Here is a 22,112-nt window from a genome sequence, read left to right on the forward strand (position 1 = left end):
TCACGGGCCCAGCCGCTCCGCGGCATGTGGGATCTTCCCAGACCGGGACACGAACTCGTGTCCCCTGCATCGGCAGGCGGACTCTCAACCACTGCGCCACCAGGGAAGCCCCCAAAGTCTTCTTGAGTATAATAATATATTGGAGTAACACTGTGTTTGTTTGTTTTGAATGCTTGGATTTTTAAAAAGAGTATGCTATTTATATTGAGCACATTAAGCAATGAATGCAATATTGCAACTGCATCCTCTATTTTTGGTCTCATGGTGGTGGTGCTAAGAGCCACAGGCTTAAAAACATTTAGGGTTTTGCTCTCGTGCCTATCTCAGCAAATCTTTAAAATATTTGTTAAATAAAACAAGTTCAGGGCAAAATGAAGCCCAAACAGGCATCCCTTAGCCACAATGAACTTTAGCCAAATATTTACTCATAGGTGAAATGTGAACTTACTGGGTACCTAGTACAGTGAAAAGATTGTTTTATCCCAGAGAGGGTTGGGAAGCTAAATTTTAAAATAACATAAATCTAGAGTTAGATTTGGCATCATCATTTTTGCAGTAGTATTTAAAGTGATTTACAGTGGGTTGAAGTTGAAAAAGAGGTGCGCCTTAAGGTGGTCATTTTAGTCAATGACCATCATTGAACTCCTGCTCGAAATCCAGAATACCGAAGACAGGACAAAAACAGGGAGCAAAGGGTGCAGAGAACCATTCTACAGATGGGAGAGGAATTGAGCCAAGCAAAAAAATTGTACTTAGAAAGATAAAATTGAGAACGGTGTCAGCATTTCTGACTTGAGAAATAGCTGTGAACTGGACACTATCCATAATAAGGGCACCAATATACAGTAGGAAGGACAAACAACAGGTTCTGTCCTTGTTAGAAGGAGGCTTGTCTACAGCAGCCAGGTAATCAGATACCAGTGTCCTGGAGTACTAGTGCTAGACTGGCCATCCAGGTGCCAGCCAGAGGACTGTGTTTGTTTGGGTAATTTGAAAGGATGGCTTATAGCTGGAGTTCCTTCCTTTCTGTCTTCCTCCCTTCCTTCTTTTCTCCCTCCCTCCTCCCTTGCTTCTTTTTTTACAACTAAAAATCAGTTATATCTAGCCCTTAAATATTAGTGTTAAAAGTTAAAGCCACTTTGGAGATTCCAACCAAATTATAAATGTACCTGCTATCACCTCTTGTGAATATACTAAGGAATTTTTAAAATCTTGATTTGTAACTCTTCCTTATGATTTCTATGAGGCATCAAGCTATTTCTGATGTTAATTTTTAAACAATAAAAAGAAAGGAAATGAAATATTTTTGAATGACAAAAAAGAAACATAAATACAAGGTGTGGAATCATTGGCATCTCCTGGACAGACCCTAAGCATCTGTCCTAGTATCTAGTCACAATTAGTCTAAAAAGGAAACACTAAATATCGCTTCATAGTCTTGAACCTAGAAATCAAGTTTAGCCTGAAAATAAATACAAATATGTAAGGGATTTATGGGTTTTGTTATTAAGGCAAAGGCTCTTACCATGTGTCACTTTCACGGACTCACGGATTAGTCTGATGGGGGCAAGAAATTTCTTTATGGAGAGAACATGAAGCCAGGAAACCTTCCCACAGTCAGCATCCCCTCATTAAAGTCTGGATAACCCCAAACTGCTTTTTAAATGCATTTGATTCTCTAAAACTGATGAGCAGTGAAATAAATATGTTCAATCAACTTGAGATTGGGTTTATTTTCGGGGTGGGGGTGGGGGTAGGTCGAGGAGAAGGGTCAGAATTGAATCCTTTTCAAAAGAAACTGTTTCACAATCTATCTTAGTTTGTGGTATGTATTGAAAGTTGGATGCTTTCCATGAAAACAAAAATGGACATAAAAGACAAAAGAGGTTTTTTTTGTTTTGTTTTGTTTTTTGCGGTATGCGGGCCTCTCACTGTTGTGGCCTCTCCCGTTGCGGAGCACAGGCTGCGGACGAGCAGGCTCAGTGGCCATGGCTCACAGGCCCAGCCGCTCCGCGGCATGTGGGATCTTCCCGGACCGGGGCACGAACCTGTGTCCCCTGCATCGGTAGGCGGACTCTCAACCACTGCGCCACCAGGGAAGCCCGACAAAAGAGTTTTTGAGTGATATTTAGAGTGAAGTTGATTATGTGTGTGTAGGAGCAAAGCATCCCCAGAAACTTTTCTCAGAATTAACTTTTTGAGTGCATTTTGATTTTTCATGTGTATACTCTTATGACTCACTCAACATTCATTATTCCATAGACACTGGCCAGATACCTGCTCTTTTCCAGGCATAAGGGGATACTCTTTTCCAATCATGGGGGATTCAATGTCAAATAAGGCAGTGGTTCCTGTCCTCAAAGTGTTACAGTCTCAACCAACTAAAATTATGTTTCCTGTTCACATTGAGGACACTCTGCACCAGACATAGGCCAACTGAGGCTCTCCTGACTCAACATGAAGCTTCCAATGTCTCCTGGGCACTGGCACATCCACTGGTGGATGGAGGAGGTAGATCACATGGCAGGTCCACCCACGTGCCTTTGTCCAGACCTCCTTCACATGCCTACCTCCAAGGGAGGCTGGGAATCATAGTCCTCCCATGTGTTTATCAAATACTTAGCTTATCTCTGCCGTGATATTATTTTTAAATTCTTAATTTAAAAAATCTTTATCATAGTAAAAGTATCCTTTTAATAAAAAACTGACCTAGAAAGCTGACTCATATACTACGTCCAATGTATTAATATTAATGACACATAAGGAGGTGGGTCTCAATAAAATAGATGCCTGTACAACCACTTATTTTTAAGCTGGTCTCAGATTTGCCCCATCAGACTTTTCATAGATGTCAGGTTGATGAATTTGCTTTTTACTTCTTTTACCCTCCATCCTTTCTGAACTTGCACGTAAGCAGTAGAACGGTGAAGAATGGAATCAGGATTTGGGAGGTAAATCAAGCAGTAAAAAATGCACAACTCAGGTCATTACTCTGATAACGATCATTCATCTCCTAAAAAAACAAGAGTCGGCAGTGCTCAGCAACTCACTCTAATATGGATGGAGAGCGACTCCTCTGCCCTCTGCCTGCCTTCCAGGCAGCCCTCTCCCTCCCAATCCTTCTCATTGCATGCCCCCAACCCCCACCCACCCACCAGTTTGAGGCTATTACAGAAGGGGAAGTTCAGCCACAAGTTTAAAGGGCAGGAAGTGATTCATGATTCCCCCAGGGGTCAGGTGAGTGGGTAGTGAGGGAAGGCTGGGAGAGAGAATTCCAGATAGAAAAGTAGCCCAGATGGCAGAGTGACTAGGGCTGGAATTTTAGAAATGACAGTGACATCAGCATTAGGGATACTCCCCCACTTTCCCAGATGAGCATCTGGAAGCACTGCTGTGAATTGTTTCCCTTCTATTTTCACAGCATGATTGGAAACAAAGAGGTATCAATATGAAGCCTAAAATGAATGATTGTAAATCCTTGGAGCAGAGTTTCATAGGATGTTTCTGGCAGAACTTATTGGTAATTTAGTGCTGTCTGGGTTTTGCTAATAGAAACCATTATGCCAAAGAGAATTTTAAAACCTAGAATTCGGTAAACCTAAGAGGTATGGATTTGTTTTTGTTTTTGTTTTGCTGTTTGGGACTATTAACTTCAAATTTGCTAATACCATTATTGTGTTATAAAATAAGTGACATTATGGAATATGTAATTAACAATATACTGTTTAGACTCTAAATAGAAACCACGCTTGACAGAGAGGAGAGGAGAAGCATAGAACTTAAAGCAGTTATGAACATGAATCTGTTAGTACCTACAGGATATATGAGGGTACTTTTTGTACCAAGAAGGAGGAAGTCTTTTAGAAACATCATCTTTGCTACTTGTTGTCAACTGTGGAATGTTTTTAAACTGTATTTATGTTCTTTAAGGACAAATAAAAGATTTGGAAGTTTCAAGCAAAAGATTAACCATTGGAATTGTAACTCTTGTGCTTTTCCTTCACGAGTAGAGAGTTCTGTTCGATACTAAAGGACTGTTGATAATGTGAGTAAGTGGGACATACTCCACCTTAAATTTTGTTCTGTTCAGGGGTTTGATTCATAAGAAAGAGTGTGATTCTTCCTGTTCCAAATGCAATCCTGTCTCCCTGTCACAGTACTTTGAGGCTGTGATGCAAATCCATGGTGTTCCTTTTTTAATGTGAATGAAAACAGTGGGGAAAGGAAGTGTGGAGGTTTGGAATCTTTGCTGATGCTTCACAGGTCACCGGGGAGCAGTGAGTTTCTTCCTCTCTGTCTGTGGCCGGAAGCATGAGAAAGGACTATCATTTACTCCTCGCTCTAAATTTCTTGAGCCTCTGTGCTGGAAGCTTCCTCAGTTCATAACGCAAACATTAATCAAGCCCCTTTGGGGTGCTGGGCACTTTGCTGGCACAGGATATGCAAAGACTGTGCCTGTGGAGGGAAACAGAAAAGCAGAATAAACCAAAAATTCCAGTGCCAGGGTAAGTGCTGGGCCAGAGGTACACAGAGGGTGCCAGGGAGAGATGGGGAGAACCTTGCCTACCTGTGTGGCAGGAAGCCGGTGGTCAGGAAGGACTTGGCAGAGAACGTAAAACTAGAGCTGAGAATTAAAGAAATAGAGGGGGAAGGAAGAATAAGGATTAGCAAGTGGGAGAAAGTCATTCTAGATTTAGGAAAAGTACCTACAGGGAACAGAGGACGGGAGTGGCGGGAAGTTGCAGTTTTAAGGAGCTGGGAGTTAGTACTGCTGGCATCCAGGGCACGTGCCCAGTTGAGATGCAGAAGGACACGCCGGGGACCCACGCTGAGCTCAAGAATCGTATGCTGTCCTTGGAAGTTTGCATTTTACTTTGGAAGCATTTAAGAGTCCTGAAGGATATTAAGCAGCAGAGCGAGTGATCAAATTTGGGTTCTATCTCAAGTTATCTTTGAGGGATGTTGGTTGCGTTCCTTAATAAAATGCACAACTTGCCTTCAGAACATGAGATCTTCTGCTATTTTATAGAAATATATTTAAGAATGTCTTTGTTTTCAAGCCAGCATCTTATGTTGCTGAGCAGAGATTGTACCTCCATCCTGTGATCTAAGCTCAACCAACCGTCAGCTGTCCATTGCCTGCGTGTCTCTCAGTTCGTTCTAGTCAAACCCCTGGGTCCAGTAGTGTCATTCTGTCTCGAATGGAGTTGGCATTTGCCCAAACCCCACATTTTCTAGTGTTCAGGGAAGCTGTTATTAAAAAATAAGATAAATCTAGTGATAAATCATCTCTCTAAAAGTGAAATTTCTCTTTTAAATTTACATTTGAGTCCCTTCATCCCCCCAGAATGTCCACGATGGTACGTCTTGGAGCATTGGTTTTCTTAAAATTTGAGGGAAAGCTTTTTGTAGTAAAATAAGGGAGGGCATGTTTTATTCGTCCTCTATATAGGTAGAAATGTGAAATAAATTCATGGAGGACATCTGTTTATTGTCTTCTGCCATTTGAGTACGTCAGTGGGGAAATGTGAAAAGTACTCATTTCAGTTGATAATAAAAGCTCCAACTTTTAAGTGCCTGCTCTTTGTCAATTTACGTAATGCATTTTGTCCAACATTTTGTAAACACAAAATAAAGTCCAAAGCCTTGTGCCAGGGACCAGAATTGCAGTGGTACACAAAATACCCTTCCTTGTTCTGGAGTTTCTCTCACATCCTTCCAGCTGACCTGAATTATATCCATAACATTATGCACATTTTGTGGATGAGGAAACGGAGACTTTGAGATGTAATGAGGTTTGTTCAGGGACCCCTACAGTAATCCCATACTCTATGCTGCTCTCCACTGCTACGCTCTGGGGGGGGTTTGATCTCAACTTGCTGTCTTCCTTCCCATATCTGTTCCGTCCTTTGCTTTATCCATTAAAGAATTTCATCCTTTCCCCCAGGTTACTTTCCTGTGTCTAGAGATGAGCAAGGGCCAGTAATCATCACCATCATAATCAGTCACCAGCCATACCCATGTATGAGCTTGTCTTTCTGTTAGTTATCGATGGTAGCCATAACAGCTACAGCCACCACAAATTGTACTGAGTCCCTACTGTTTACAAGTTCACTGTGCTCAGACTTTAAGTCTACTAAGAGATGACCATAATAATAGGTCAAATAACAATTCAGGATAGCCAGGGATCATGGAAGGGGAGAGACCATAAGTGTTAGAAGGGTTTAGGGAAGGCTTCCTGGAGTAAGTGTCCAACAAGCTACCTTTTCCAGGAAAGAGAAGGTTTAACTAAGAATAAAGGGGAGGGTCTTCTAGCCAGACCCAACTAAATCTAGTGCCCAAAAGAAGGTCACCTCAGTATATCACACATTTTCCCTCTGCTCCTGAGAACCAAAATAGTCGTGGCTGGGTGTAGTTACATTTAAAGAGAGGGAATTGCTCTACTCCATTTCTCTACTGTAGTGTGTAGAGAGGCATTATTCTACTCTGACTGAAAGCATACCCACTTCCCCAGGGGTGCCATTGTGGACTGACTGGATGATTCCCTTGGAGGAATGAATGGAGCAGCTTCGGGGAGCTGGGTGTCCTCCAAGGCATATGCAGGGAGATCTCGGGTGGTCCAGACTGAACTAGGCTCAGATCTGCTCCTGAGGGCACCTAACCCTTTTTGCTCATCACCAGAACTACCCTCCTTCTTCCAGAGTCGTCTAGATTGGAAATGACTCTGGACCAAATCTGACTTCCCATTACTATTCCAAATCCACATCTGGAAGACCTCTAAGCTTCATGAGATTTCATGTCATTGATTTGTTATTAAGTCTGGGGCTGGCACTTAGCCCATCCTCAGCTCCAGCAACAGTAGCAGCAGACTTAAATGAAATAGAACCGGAAGGCATGAAAACCCAGCATGTGCCCCTCAGCCTCCTTCAGTCAAACCAGGAAAAAAGAAAGAAAGCAGGAGAGCCTTTTCAGGGGCCAGAGGTACCTTCGCCAAAGACCTTTGACCAGCAGTATGTGCAGGTCCTTTGCTGGGAATAAATAAAAGGAACGGCAGTCCATTCTGATTTGGGATGAATGCAGGGCAATGTTGGTGAAGATGGGTACCCAAGGGACACCTGGAACAGAAGCAGAGCTTCTCAGCTCTGCCACATTCAGCATATTTATTTAAGGAAGCTTGCACTGAACACGCACTGGGTTCAAGTGCTCTGCCAGGCACTAGAGGTGCAAAAAGTGAATCAGGCAACCTCTGCCCTTGAAACGTTTGTAGTCTAATGGGGAGACAGACGTTATAACAAGAACATTTCAGTCTAACCTCGTAAGGACTATAATGTACAAAAGTCCAGAGAGAGACAAGCTAACCTGGGATTCAGGAAGTGATGTCTTAGCTGAATCTTGATAGAAGACAAATGAGTAAGTCAGGAGAAAAAGAAATAGGAAGAATGGGACAAAGGAGAAGAAACAGCCCAAGGGCAAGCGTGGAACGTGAAACAGCACCATGGGACTGACAAACTCCCTGCTGTTCCAGTACCTGGGCCCAAACTGGGCCGTGAGCCCCTGGAAGTAGGCAGAGGCCAGATGAGGGAGGGCGCTGTGGGCGAGGGTAATGGGCTGGTACTTTGTTCTTTGGGTGACAGGGAGGCATGAAGGAATCCTAAGGAGCATGATCATACCTGTGTCTTAGAGAGGTCAGGAAGGAAGAACTGAAGCAGGGGCACCTGTTAGGAACACCTGTTAGGAGTCTGTTGCAATTGTCTCAGGACATGATGATGCTCTAAACTAAGGCAGAGAATGGAGGTGGGCCGATAGAAGTTGGAGAAATACATTTAAGAGGGAAACTAAGCAGGTCTTGGGGTTGAGTTTGTGAGAATACGAGGAATTCAGGAGAGGGAAGGAGTCTAGGAAGACCAGTTGTCAGACTCTTAGAACTGGACTCAGTTTATTCATTAATTTAACCAGATGCTTCTCATATAACAGAGTGTCATCTGAGGCAGCGTTCTTTAAACTGAGGGTAATGAAGTCAGCTAATGGGTATACCCAGCAATTTTTAATAGAAGAGAACAGGACAGAAAATGTCAGGTGGCATTGCATATATATAAAGAGTAATTATTGTTTTGTGAAACTTTGTTTCAGTCTCTGAGTATGAGTGTGTATATACATGCTCACAACTATTAGTAGTACATTTCTTTCTAAAGACTGTGGTCAAAACATTTGAAAGTCTTATGATATTCTTTTTCTATGCTCATGTCTGGTTATTTTCAAGTATGAATGAATATATCCCAATCAGGTTTGTTGATCTTAAAAAGGGAGAGTGATTCCTTTGTGAAAAAACAGGAAAATCTTTTCACGCTGTTATTCTTCCAAGACTAAAACTTGCAGTAGTCTCTGGACTAGGAATTCCCAAGGATTCCATGCAGAGGGAAGGGAAAGGGATCGGGGCCCGTAGGAATGACTCTCCCAGTCCGCGCTGGGACTGTGTCAAATGCCCTGCCCTTCAGAAAACCTAGGCAACATTGAGATCTACAAAGACAGTGCTGCCCAAGGATATAAAACCTTATTTTTACAGGGTTTTACTGTTTGCAAAGTACATTCACAATACATGTTCCCATATTTAAAATAGCCCTGTGACTTAAGAGGGAACTCATGTATCTGAACAATGTTTTAGGTGTTTATTTGCCTGTAAATATTTAAAACTATAAATATTGAATATTCTCCTCTTAATATAGCCCTTCACTCTTTTAGTCAACATTCATTTGCAAAGCTCTGGGCTAAGAACTGGACATGCAAAGATAGTCTGTTTTCCAATCTGGTAATGTGTACCTGCAATATTATAATTTAGGAGAATATAAAAATCCACATATTTATTTAAGGATGCTTGCAGTTTTACCTGTGATATGTTTACAGAATATATGTGCACCTGTATACGTGTGTGTGTGTGTGTGTGTGTGTGTGTGTGTGAGACAGAGAGAAAGAAATTATTTATCTCACCAAGTTCCAAAATCAAAAATCGATTGTCTACAGGGAACAAAGCAGGAAAAAGCTGGCCCTTTTCTAAGCCTCCAAAGGTGCATGAAGCTTTTGCTGTCTTGGGCTAAATGGGAGTTAACTTCAGTGGTAAAATAAGTGAATCGGAATTCGATGAAAGCTATGTAGCCTCAGCAAATAAAGTGCCTATATAATAATATTGTCATGCAAAGAAGTTCCCAGGCCTAAGCTCTTTCTAAAAACCCTGGGTTAAGGACCTTTAGTTTATACATTAGCCTAAACAAGACAGACTTTATCTCAATTAAAATGTGTGTGTGTGTGTGTGTGTGTGTGTGTGTGTGTGAATATGTACTCACCGTTCCTCGTTTCGGAAAAACAAAAGGTTCAAAGAGGACTGCTTTCTAAATTTTCTCTTCACCATTGGGTGTATTGTGAGCAGTCATGAAACATTCATTATAATCATTTTAAGCATAAGAGCAAAATATTCCTTTGCTTTTAGATGTAAATGGTTGAAGTATCTGAACGGTATTGGAACTATTGAATAGTTTCCAGTTGCCTCCTCACAAAGCAGATCCCTGAAAACACACCTGGGATGTTTTGAATAGCGGGAATGACCTTGAGAGGAAGCCTATCTGGGAAACTTGTGATCTCTGGAGGCCAATGACCTTGGGCTCCACATTAACCCTCAACTTCTCCCCGTCCTCAATCCACAGGAAGCCCATATCCCTTGCTCAAGATTTACTTATTTGTTCAGTTGTTTTTTTTTTTTAACATGGAAAAATAATCTTCTGACAGCATTTCCCTTAATGAAGGCTACATCTCTGATGTGTTTGGTATGTTTAAACATACCTTTGCCCTTGAGATCTTCACATACCAAGCACATGATTGCTAATATTTTACTTATTAACTGGTAAGCACATCATAAACTATAATCACAAGACTGCCTTCCCCAATCCGGTGTTCATATCCTGAAAGTAGCAGCTGGTGGAGGCTCTTACTACCATTTTCAAAGTGTCACATTTCATTTATGATTCTCATTACACCTTGTTGAACAGCATTGTATGGTGCAAAGCATGGCTTCCTGCAATACAACATTATTTAACAGAAAGAGTCTAATGAAATCTTCTATAGAATGAAAAAATGAATTGCCTGTTGGATTCTTCTTGTAAGAAGAATCTTTGTGAAGGGTGGGTATTTGGCCCCTAGGCCCTCCTGTAGGCATGCTGAAATTAATCTATCCAAGGTCATGAGGTAATGAGGGGTGGAGTCAGTGCTTCTAACCACTGTAAGCCATGTTACCTCTTACATCCAGTTAGTCTGGTATGCCTTCAGATAAAGGAACGTTTTCTAAAGAAATTGACAGGCTCTTTTAAAAAAGTTAATTCATAAAACTAAGTATGCGCATTCAACAAGAGAAGAATCTTGTTTTATTTAAGTAATAGGTATGCCATTAGTTAAGAGCAAAAGGAAATCAGAACGTTATCTTCATTTTGAACTCTCCTTTAAGGCAAAACATTAACCCTGCACAAAAATAAAATTGTTTTGTTCTAAAGAGATTCACTCTTGGTGAATTTGCTAGTTTTCGAATTTGGGTCACATTTTGCTCTTGATTATTTAAAAGGTTTTAGGAGTCTTGTAGACTCCATATATTCATCTAGTCATTAAAACAAGTTGGGGAGTTTTTCTTTATTTGGTCTAGTTTATTTGTTTTGTTTTGTTTTTTAAGTGTAACCTTGAAACTGCAACAACACCCTTTAGAAAATGCTAATTACATAAAGTTTTGAAATTCATCTTGGAAATTATCTAAATACATATGTAGGAGGTCAAAGACAAGCAGAACAGCTGTTACATAAAATCTCCACTTTCAAAATACCAAGAAGGAAGAGGTGGGAACATGGTCCAAGATCTAACCTCAACTTTGAACTTCCTGACTTGTGTTAGTTTAAGATATCCCTGTAGCATCATTTAAACATAGTTCTGGTGTATGAATAAACTTCCACTTGGAATTTCCTTTTTTGAAGTCTGCTGAGAATATAAATCAAAACCATATGAGATGCATCTTAATCCAGAATGTAAAATAATATGAGAAGTATCAACCCAGAAGTACGTTTACCAGGATATGCACATTCTGGCAAAATTCTTTATTTAGAATGGAAGCCTCCAGAGAACTGGATTTATTATTTTTAACGTATGATTGTGGAAGCCTAAACTGATAAAAGAAGGGGCTTTTTAAAATAATAGCAGTGGGAATGTTATTCAGCCAAGTAGAATGTTTGAGAAGGACATCTGTTGGCATGGAAAGAGGTTCAGAATGCATTGTCAAGTGAAAAAGCAGATTGCAATTTTATTTAAAGATTATATAAAATAGGTAGTATACTTGGCTTCGATACATGTACACATCTTCCTAATAAAAGAATGAGAGATTACATACATGCCAACAAAATGTGACTCGATCTCCAGATGATAGAATGAAAGTGATTTTTCTTTCTTTTTTCCTTCTTTCTTTCTTTCAGGTGTTTCAAATCTTAGGTTTAGATTTTGATTCTCTTCTGTTTGATTTCATTTAAGAGGAAATTTTAAGTCACTTTTATCTCTTATTCAACTCTGTTCTTAAGGGAAATAATCCTTTTATACCTGAATTCAGTGAGTATTTGGGCAAACGTATTAGTCAAGACCATCATTAATTAAAATTGTTATATGCTCAAAGCTAGTCAGGTAATTAAATTACATTTATATTGTACAAGAGTTAGAGTTGCCTAGACCCCCATTTAGAAGTAGTCATGTGTTTACATGACACAGAGTTCTGCCATTTCCTACTATGTTCTTAAAATCTGGAGAGATCCAATTAAGATTTTATAACAATAATTACTGAGGCCCAAAGAAGTCTTTAAAATTAGAAGTTATCTACTATCTACAAATTGAACTATTAGAAGATTTAAAAACTTTTATCATGTTTTAAACTTTTAAAACTTTTTTATAGTTTATATAACTTTAAAAAACCAATTTGATTGCATTCATGATATATTTATGGGGTGTTTAGTTGACTTAATATCAGTAGGCCATGTGGTAGATAATAGTGTGACACAAATCAATAATGTATCACTGTGTTTGATGAAAAAGGGGTGTTCCAGCATACAGGTGGTTTTCCATCTCTTCAGTTGGGAGTTTAATCTCCCCCCACCTTAAATGAGATAAAGCTATTTCAACTACCTGTATTCATTTTAAATCGCTCTCTCTAAGGGATATATAATGTCAGTGTCTATTAATGATTTGCAGAATAGAAATCCCAATATTTAGAGAGCGAACCTCTAAGCTCAATGGTCTCTTTGGCCTTGAAGAACATGGAGAAAAATGAATCCGTAGCTGAAGACCTAATAAAAACTTAATTTCTTGAATCTGCCCTGATTTTCTGGGATAAGTGATGTATCTTTAGAAAATTATTCACAGAACCAATGCCACTGCATAAAAGTAGAAAGCATTCCAGAAAACTGGCAAAGACACATTGAAAAATTATCATTAAATATTTTATCCCAGGGCTTACCTGGTGGCGCAGTGGTTGAGAGTCCGCCTGCCGATGCTGGGGACACGGGTTCGTGCCCCGGTCCGGGAAGATCCCACATGCTGCGGAGCGGCTGGGCCCATGAGCCATGGCCGCTGAGCCTGTGCGTCCGGAGCCTGTGCTCTGCAACGGGAGAGGCCACAACAGTGAGAGGCCCGCATACCGCAAAAACAAAACAAAACAAAAAAAATTTATCCCAGTAAATATTTTAAAATAATACACACACACATACACCATCAAGTGTTTATGTACAGTCAGATAGTAAAATTACACTTGAGTTGTGCACATCTTATCTTGGGATTAAATTAAGCAAACATGAGTTTTGACTGATCCAGGTATTAGAGTTGCTAAAAATTAAATGCACAAAGCCTTGAGTTGGGAGTCAGAAGCTTTGGTGACGTTGTATCTTGCCGTGCCAGCCCTACGGGGAGTGAAAGACATGAATAGGGTCTGTAGGATTCTTGTAGTTATTTTATCCAGACAGATCTGTGCTCCTTCTGATGCCTGCGTGGAACAATTTTCCCTGATATCATGAAAACTTCTGGTGTAATTGCAGTACCCACAATTATAAAAGAGTTGGGCTAAGCAGCTGGAATAGCAGATAAGCCTTTATAAGTATAGACGTCCAGATATGTCTGAAAATAGATATAGAAGGGGTTTTATTCCCTAAAGACATGAATAATTTTTTTTTTAACATTTAAAGAGTAAGTCTTAAAGCAATATAGGATAGAAGAATACCTGTCCAAAGCCAAGATACCTGACTTCTTAGTGGTGGTAGGACTTGTCCAAAGCAGTTGCTCTTCCCTGGACAGAAAGACATGGGCATGACACAGTGAATAGACAGGGACCCTTCTGATTCTGGCCATTTGGCTGACCTTGTGGAAGTTAGAGCTTCTGCTCCTGAGAGCCAGCATCAAGTTAGTTGCCATGGACTCTTATTCCTCACCTTTCCAATAGAAGCCAAAGAAGCCAAGTGAGAGAAGCCATCTCCAGAATCTTCATACCCTTGTCCCAAGAAAGGTTCCTCAAGATTCTGTTATCTTGGTGGGTCAATATGGAGGTACCTTGGCCAAGGGCGGCAAATTGCAACCCTCTTTCTAATTGTCTGAATCAGTTCTGTGTTCCCCTACCTCGCATTTCAGTTGCATAACTGACTCCATCCCCAAGAATCTCTCGGGATTTAGTGGTAGGCAGTGGCTCCACAACCTCGCAAGGCTGGGGATGTTCATGTGCTTGTGTATGCATGCAGCCTCCCTGAGAGATACCGCAAGTGCCTGATGGGAACAATATGTACCAAATGAAAGAATAAAGAGCTACCCTGCCTCATGGAAAACTGGAGTAAAACAATCTGTTCAGAAACTATTTGGCTAGTAGAACATATATTTTCTGCTTTCCTTTTCTTTGAGATTGATTGCGGGGGTGTGGGGGAGAGGTTTGTGATCTGTGTTCTTGTTTTCATACTATTAGGAATATGGGCATGAAGAATAGTATTTCTGTTCCTTGTTCAGTTGCAACTGAACTTCCAATTTTCTGTGATGTAAGTGTGTATGTGTAGGTGAGAGAAAAAGTGTGTGTTTGTAATGTGTGTGCACACACTCATGTGTGGATCCATGTGACAGATGGGCGTGAAAGAATTGTTTACATTTTGACATTTCATACAGGCCAGGCACTGTAGGCAGAGAAGCAGAATTCCAGGCAGAAATTATTATGGAGACTGACTGTGTTCCTTTCTGACACACTAACGGATATCCAGGAACAGCCTCAAGTTGAAATAAAAGTTTGTAGTGCATCCCTATGCTTCATCTATAAAAGGCACAGCTGGCAGCTGTGCTAAACTAGCTTAAGCTAGATTATGCCACTGTCACATGTTGTCCCCCAAATTGTAGTGGCATAAAGCAACACAAGTTTATTGCTTGCTCACATAACGTGTCAGCAGCTGCTCTGCTGTGGCTTTGTTCCCTGTGTCGTCATTCCAGGACCCAGGCTGAAGAATAGCCTCTGAGACATACCAGCTTCATGGTCAAGGGAAGGGTAGGAGAGCTGGCAGAACTAGGTGATGGCTTTTGAAGAGTTTTGCTTGACACTCGCATTCATTACTTCTGCCCACGTTTCGTTAGCCAGAGTGGGTCATTATGGCCAAGCCGGACATCAGTGGGATGGGAAAGTACATGCTTCCCAGTTGGATGAGAACTGCAAGTTCCCTGGCAGCTGGAAAGAGCAGGGACTCATTAGGAACGTATTACAGTGTGTGTGTGTTTTCATTATAAATTTATAATTATATAAAATATATAATTTTATTTAGAATTTTAAATTTATGGTTGTGTAAAATTTATGTATAATTTATGTTAAATATATTAAGTATATAATTTAATTTATAATCATATTAAAAATTTAATAGTAAACAAATAATAAATTATATATATTATATGTTTTCCCCAAAAAGGCTGAAAAAGAGAGATTAAAGACAACCCTTGAGTGACTAAGAATAGACCTTCTATTTAGGTATAGAATTTGCTTGATTTTTTTCACTCTAATAGAAATTACTTTTAAGTGGCTAGATTTGCTATGAATCCAGCTTGCAGAAGATACTTCACAACCTGAGAAATAAGGCTAGTGTTAAGAATTGGTGATGGAATAGTATGTCTCAGCATGTCTGTTACTCTTGCTTTCAGGAAAATAGTACACATAAACCCAGCCATGATTCTCCATCTTAACTGAGTACAATTAGGTGTCCTGAGGATATATACATCTTCCTATTTCTTTCTTCTATAGTTATATATTAGCTGAGTGCAAGATATTTTTCTACACATCAGAAAAAAGGTTGCCTTAAGTTATGGGGAGATAAAATGGCTGTTTATCACTTGGTTCACTGATCTGAATGTTCAGAGATTAATAATCTTAAATTTCTAAAATAACCTGTATTTTAATTCTATTAGTAACTTAGAATATCATGGAAATAAAATGCTATGCACATTAGAAAATATTATACTTGGTATACATTTAAGACTTATTCAGGCCTTTTACACATTGCAATAAATATGTATTTCAAAGAATGCAAAAAGATGTATCCTGTTGCCATGACATGGGATCTAAATCAAAGCCTATTGTTACTACAAAACTTGGTGTTCCCTCCTGAACCTGTGACGAGGGTTCTAAAGCCCTCCCAGGAGAAGGATGATTGATGGTGGTAGTGCATGGTCCTACCTAATATTAATGCTTGCATCCTTCTCGTCCACATATGGACAGAATGGATACGCTGGCACTGGTTTTGACAAATTTGGCCTAGCCTGTGGAATAAATACAGCCTATGGAATAAACACAGCTTCAATAAATAGGGACTTCAGTTGAGAAATTTCATCTGAAAACAAAGGAGTCATTTGTCTGAAGAAGTTCGTGAATACTGAAGCTAACTCAGCCGTGCAAACCACCCTAAGCCGACAACCTGAGCCTGTTGAAATGTTAATACCTTGGATATGCTTTAATGGTAATAATTGTGTCAACTGCAGACATCTTGTGGTGGTTGAGTCACCCGTAATCTTTCAGAAGCAGGGTGCCCACCATGTCAGCCAGTTTAAATGAAAAAAACAAAACACTGTTCTCAAGCCCACTTTTCTAAATCACATGGAGATCCATGTTGTCTTTTTTTCCCGACTCCTCTTGAGTACTTTTAATGAACGTTAAGAACGTTTAAGACCTACTTAAATTGGAGCCAGTTTGTCCATCAAAATTCCAGGAGATTTGTAAGAAGAACATAAATACATATGCCTTAAACTTTCCACGGTAAACCGGGTTCCTTCTAGCCAGCTAATTTTCTGATGATAATAATACTCAATTCGGCCCTAATTTGAATTTTTGGTTTAGAAGAAGAGTGTCCCTTAGAAATACCTTTGGGTATTTAGAAAGAAGAGTATCCCTTTGGGTTAGCTATGGGAAAAGTATTTGCTATGCCGAGAATAACGTAAATTAAAAAAAAAAAGTGTATTTAAATGCTTAGGTAGGAGAACACACTGTTCCGAGCACTTTAGAAGCACCAGTTTAAAAATTCAATGAGAGAGTAACAAGAAAGGAGGCCTGCAAACCTGGGCGGTAAATTTGCTGCGCTCAATACAACTCCTTACTTGACTGAGGCCCTCTGGAGCCTTGTCCACCTGACTGTACAAACATCGGTGATATTTCCTTAAAGAAACAGCTTGTACAGCTTCCCTGGTGGCGCAGTGGCTGAGAGTCCGCCTGCCAATGCAGGGGACGCGGGTTCGTGCCCCGGTCCGGGAGGATCCCACATGCCGCAGAGCGGCTGGGCCCGTGAGCCATGGCCGCTGAGCCTGCGCTTCCGGAGCCTGTGCTCCGCAACGAGAGAGGCCACAACAGTGAGAGGCCCGCATACTGCAAAAAAAAGAAAAAGAAACAGCTTGTAAATCTCTTTTAACTCACATAGACTTCCAGCCTTCTCCACAATCAGACTGTGTTGATGAAGGCCTACTGAACTGTTTCCTCTTGGCTACCTGGATGTTGTCAGCTCAATTGGCAGTATTCAAAAATTAGGTATTTAAAAAATAAGCATCATTCTCAAAACAAAGTAAATTTTCCATTTTTACCAACAATACCATGATATGGGAAAATATTCACAATGTATTTTGTTACATGCAGAAGGTAGTCAACCAAAGATATTATTACCATCACTACCAGTTTGACAAATAACATATATTGAATTATGTTAACTAATGGGACAAGAGTTGACTTTTTTCTTTCATTGTGCCTTTCTGTATTTTTATAAATTTTTAACACTGAGCACATGTAATTAAGAAATGTGATAATACTTTCTAAAACCAGTGTCACAGGCTATGGTTATTTCCACAGTGACTTCGTTCTCATGCCCTTTGATGTGCAGCAACTCGGGCACCCAATGAGACAGCCTCCCTCAGCTGTGTCTGTCTCTGGACAGAGGTCCGATCATGGTCTAAGCATGTAGGAAAGGCAACTGAGGCAAAGTGAGTGACTTCCCCCAAGTAGAATCACAGATATGTGATGGAAGAGCATGCCAAGCGCCAAACTATCTTCTTCATTTATCGATTGAAAAGGTTTGCTTGGCTTTTGTGCAGGTCAAGCGACCAATTGAAAAACTGAATATCTCCCTTTTCAACCAGTTGATTTCAGCCCCCAAACAGCTGTTGACTTAATATCCCAAAACTCCTTGGTTTCCTTGGACTTAGGGGAATGGGTTCTCTTAAGGAGCAGGTCATCCACGTGGGTGGTGGTGAGAGGGCCAAGGAATGTGGTTGGAGGGGACCAGGAGTGTCGGGCCCACCTAAACCATGTAGAAGAGGCTCTGTTATCCGAGCGAGGGGGGAAGGATGTTGGGCAAGCAAAAACAGATGCTCACTCCAGAGTAAAATGGAAATGATTTTTATATATAATAATTACAAAAATTCTATTGAAATCCTATCATATCCAGAGCCAAACAGACTGAATTTTCTCCAGTTGCAATGTGGTAACCATGGTCGAGATCAGTAGGCCAGTCTGTCAAGGGCATTCTCTGGTTTCTCCCCACACTTACATTTGCTGCAGGAGACTTGCAGAAGGTTGGTGCTTTGCCTTTTAGCCCTGGAGATGCCACAGGGCCAGGTGTGGGTTGGAAATGGGGAACAAATAAAACTGTCATAATGTGATTTGAATGGCCCTTAAAGCTTTTACATAATTTTGTGCTGGCTAAGCAAGAGCTCAGTGGAAAAGAGATTTTCACACTCCTCAAATGTCATTTAGCTCTCATTATGTAGGCCTTGTGAAACATGACACTGGCAGTAATGATTCCTTCTTAACTCCTCCAGGCATTTTGGCTGTTGCTTGGGTAATAGGCCCCGGGGAACACATTAGCATTTGGCTGACAGGTGTTAGTAGGGGCTGTGGGGAATAGGTAGGAATCCTAAGGCTCTTTTTATCTCCAACTCAGCTTGGTGGGCAGTCACATTTGATAGTGGTTAATTGTGCTCCATTGTTTTGTTTGTTTGCTTTGTCACCAGGTGGTTTTGCCCTTAAGAGTATGGGAGAATGTGTTTGGGAGACATTTCAGAAACAGAACAGCAAGTTGGGTGTGGTGGGGAGGAGCCATCCACCATGGCTGGGATGTGGCTTCTTCTCATTTATTATTTACTAATTGCAGCTTTTTTTGTTGTTTGTTTGCGGTACGCGGGCCTCTCACTGTTGTGGCCTCTCACTGTTGCGGAGCACAGGCTCTGGACGCGCAGGCCCAGCGGCCGTGGCTCACGGGCCCAGCCGCTCCGCGGCACGTGGGATCTTCCCGGACCGGGGCACGAACCAGTGTTCCCTGCATCAGCAGGCGGATTCTCAACCACTGAGTCACCAGGGAAGCCCCTACTAATTGCAGCTTCTGTTGTCTTTTGCCTGGGAGACTTAAAAACAAAATGCCAACCCATTTTAAAAAATCAGCTTATTTGAGAGTTTGATTTACCTGGGTTCTGGTTAAGATTTGACTATTTATGTTTATGTATGGGTAGAGTTTCAGTTCATTATCTAGGTTACTCTTATGAAAAAACAAAACGAAGTTATCTAGGGAGCTTTTAAAATAAAATCTCCCAGGCTAGCCTGAGCCCTCTTCCACTGCCCAGCCAGAGTCTTAGTTTCAAAGAGAGTCTTTCCAGGAGGACCCCTGCTGCCCACCTCTACCCCAGCTCTCTGTCCTTCTTACCACAGCATCTGGTGGAGTGTACGCTCCTTTACAAGTTACTTCCTGCTCCCCTTTGAGCTTGCTGTGTGGCAGAGCTCCTGCCTTCCAAGTCGCCCCCATTTGTTCTTCTTGGTCTGTCTCTCTGGGGCTCTCCTGCTTAACAGTACATTTCAATAATAGTAAAAGCAATAATAAAATAGAAAAAGGCCTACTATTCATGTAGTTCACATAACAGAATTCTGTGCTTCTCTCTAAGACTTGCTGACTCATAACTGTTTAGAGCATGTCTAGAAATTAGGTATTTTCTCATCACTAGCCCCTGTAGTATGTTGAAGAAGAAAGCAAATCTGAAGCTTGAAATTTTAGAAGGCAACAGCCTATCTTTGACTCGGGAGTGACTCACATTTTCTCCATGTTACAGTCAGAATGTGCATTTCCTACTTCCCCTGAAGTACTTGTGCAGTTATCAAAGTGGAAGCCTTCACATAAGGACTCTCAAATGAGTACTAAATAAAACTTCAGAGACGTACAATAATTGCGCTTTGTACCTTCCAAAGGGAAAACCCAAGTTAGCCAATACAGTACAATCCAGCCAATTCATTTTGAACTGCACTTGTGGGTCTCACCCCTCCTCATAGAAATGCTTTTATTTCCAGCTTGGTGCCCCAGATATTTCTGAATGATGTGTACAAGGCAGGAATGAGACCTATTAGGTCTGTGCTGGTAGTAAGTATGTAAAAAAACCCCTCATGTCAGAGAAAAAACCCAAGATTTAGAAATCATCAGTCTCTAGAATGACAGTCGATTAGGGGATGCCAAAAGAAGCAGGGACTCTGGGACAGGGGCCACCACAGGCCCTGTTTCCCTGGATTTAATAACATATCTCAACCCATATCCAACCAGATCAGTGGGACGGGGCTTTAGGCTTTTGCTCTTCCCTTTGGAGCCTGTGGATGTTCTGGCCTTTGGTCTGTTTTCCTAACATAGACCAGATAGCTCTGTCACATTGAACATTATGCGGCAAAGACACTGAGCTTTCAAAGTAGGTTGCAGTCTCTGGCCCACTGCTGATGCTAGCGTGGATCGTTTTTATGAAGCGATCCCAAGAACACCTGGTACTCTCCAACTTTGGCTACAGGGGAAAACGAACGTCAGAGTAAATGGAAATACAATGACCTGACCGGGCTCCCTCCCAACAGCAGAGGAAGAGGCCTGGGTAGAGACCTGTTATAATCGGCTGTTTAATTTTGTTTGGAGAAACTGGACTTTTGACAGATGAACTTCTTTTCCCCTGCATTCATATTTATCTAACAGAGTTGTGGTTGGGAAGTGATCCAGGATTCACGAGGTCGAAAAGTGACCGGGTTCACATACTGTAGACTCTCCCCATCTCCCTCCCAAGTTCTCCAGGCAGGTGGTCCCGTGCACTCTTGGTATGTCCACACCAAAATCGGTCACCCAAAGGACATATCAACCTCTTGGGGCTGGCCCTCAGAGATCCTAGCAGCACCATCAAACACATGTCTCAGTTCCAGGTAACCAGCTTTACTGTTCCATGCAGCACTCAGCAGCCTGAAAATCATTAGAATGTGCTTGATGAATGCACATCTTATTACAAGGCATTTGGAATTAAAGCCATTAGTAAAATTAAAGAAATAGTAACACACTGGATTTTTGTTAATACCTTTCTTTATGAGAAAATACATTTTCACCAACTGCCCAGTTGTATTCGTTCTTTCATTATCCCCAGAGTAAAAGAATAAAGGAATGTAGAATAAATAGTCTTAGCTTTATCTTTGAAAGTTTAAAACAATTTATTAAAAAGAAATCATAAGGAAGTTCTTCCACCTTCTCCTTAGTCCCCTGTTTCCCTAGTGTATAAATAAGACATTTTTCCCTCCCTGAAACCCAGCCTTTGTGTTCTGTAGTCTGTGGTTTTGCTATTATCCAAATACTTATGGATCAGCATTGAAGATAAGCTTAGCAGACACGTAACAAGTACCTTTGTGATACCTGTTCACTTTATACCCATTTCTGGGTAGGCTACTTACACAGACTTACGTGAGAACAATTTTGCTTTGTAATAACATGCACAGTGCTCACCAGTTCCTCATTCATTGCGGAGGTAGAGACCAGTGGGTGGCCGTTGGACTCACACATTTCCCTTTGTTGTATTTTTCAGAAATTGAGGCGAAGGAAGCATGTGACTGGCTCCGCGCTGCCGGGTTTCCGCAGTACGCTCAGTTATATGAGGGTAAGTTGGGCTTTTCTTCTCTCTTTATAAAGAGAATAAATTCAAAATATGTCCTGTGGTGTGTTTTGACTTCCAAATCTTTCTCAACCATTTTTCCTCCTTGCCTCCACCTTTGCAATGCCCAGGGCTTATCCTGATGCCAATTTCGAAATGAGGCTTGCTTCCTGAGCCTGCCTCACCTTGGGCCCCTCCCCGCTTCTCCCTTCTTTACTTCTTGCTTTGCTCTTTCTGCTTCTCACCTCTACCGCCGATCCCAGCTCTGCCTTTTCCTTCCAGTGTTCTGCCAACAGCAGCTTTTCTGCACTTCCTTCCTTATCCCTTTCCGTGTTTTTTCTTCACACTCTGTTTTCTTGAAAGTACAATAAATGAATTGTTGATAAATTTCCTAGAAATCACAAAACTAATTTATCTTGAGACTTTTCTTGAGTTCTGTTTACTTAACCTGAAAATGCTTAAGATGTAACATGGATCGGATGTTATTTTTCAGGGTTTTAAGTAAGGTGCTTCTATTGCCAGCATCATACTTACTTCCATTGATGTTTTGACAGTTAATAAACGTACTCACCTTTATCTTACTGATACCTAAAATTATAACCAAAGCATCTGCTTCCTGGATAGTCGTATAGTGAATTAGT

General features: G+C 41.0%; 1 protein-coding gene across 2 annotated transcripts in view; it reads left to right on the forward strand.

Annotated features, from left to right (window-relative positions):
• STARD13 (StAR related lipid transfer domain containing 13) overlaps positions 1-22,112 on the forward strand; it is a 170,361-nt gene that overhangs the window by 81,928 nt on the left and 66,321 nt on the right. For both annotated transcript variants that reach the window (XM_027116529.1, XM_027116530.1), the window contains exon 2: positions 21,406-21,477. In XM_027116529.1, coding sequence (XP_026972330.1) covers positions 21,406-21,477 — 72 coding nt within the window. The remainder of the gene's footprint in view (positions 1-21,405; positions 21,478-22,112) is intronic.

The sequence above is a fragment of the Aethalodelphis obliquidens genome, unplaced genomic scaffold, assembly GCF_003676395.1.
Source record: "Aethalodelphis obliquidens isolate GAN/ISIS:26980383/991018 unplaced genomic scaffold, ASM367639v1 scaffold16, whole genome shotgun sequence".
In the NCBI taxonomy this organism is placed as follows: domain Eukaryota; kingdom Metazoa; phylum Chordata; class Mammalia; order Artiodactyla; family Delphinidae; genus Aethalodelphis; species Aethalodelphis obliquidens.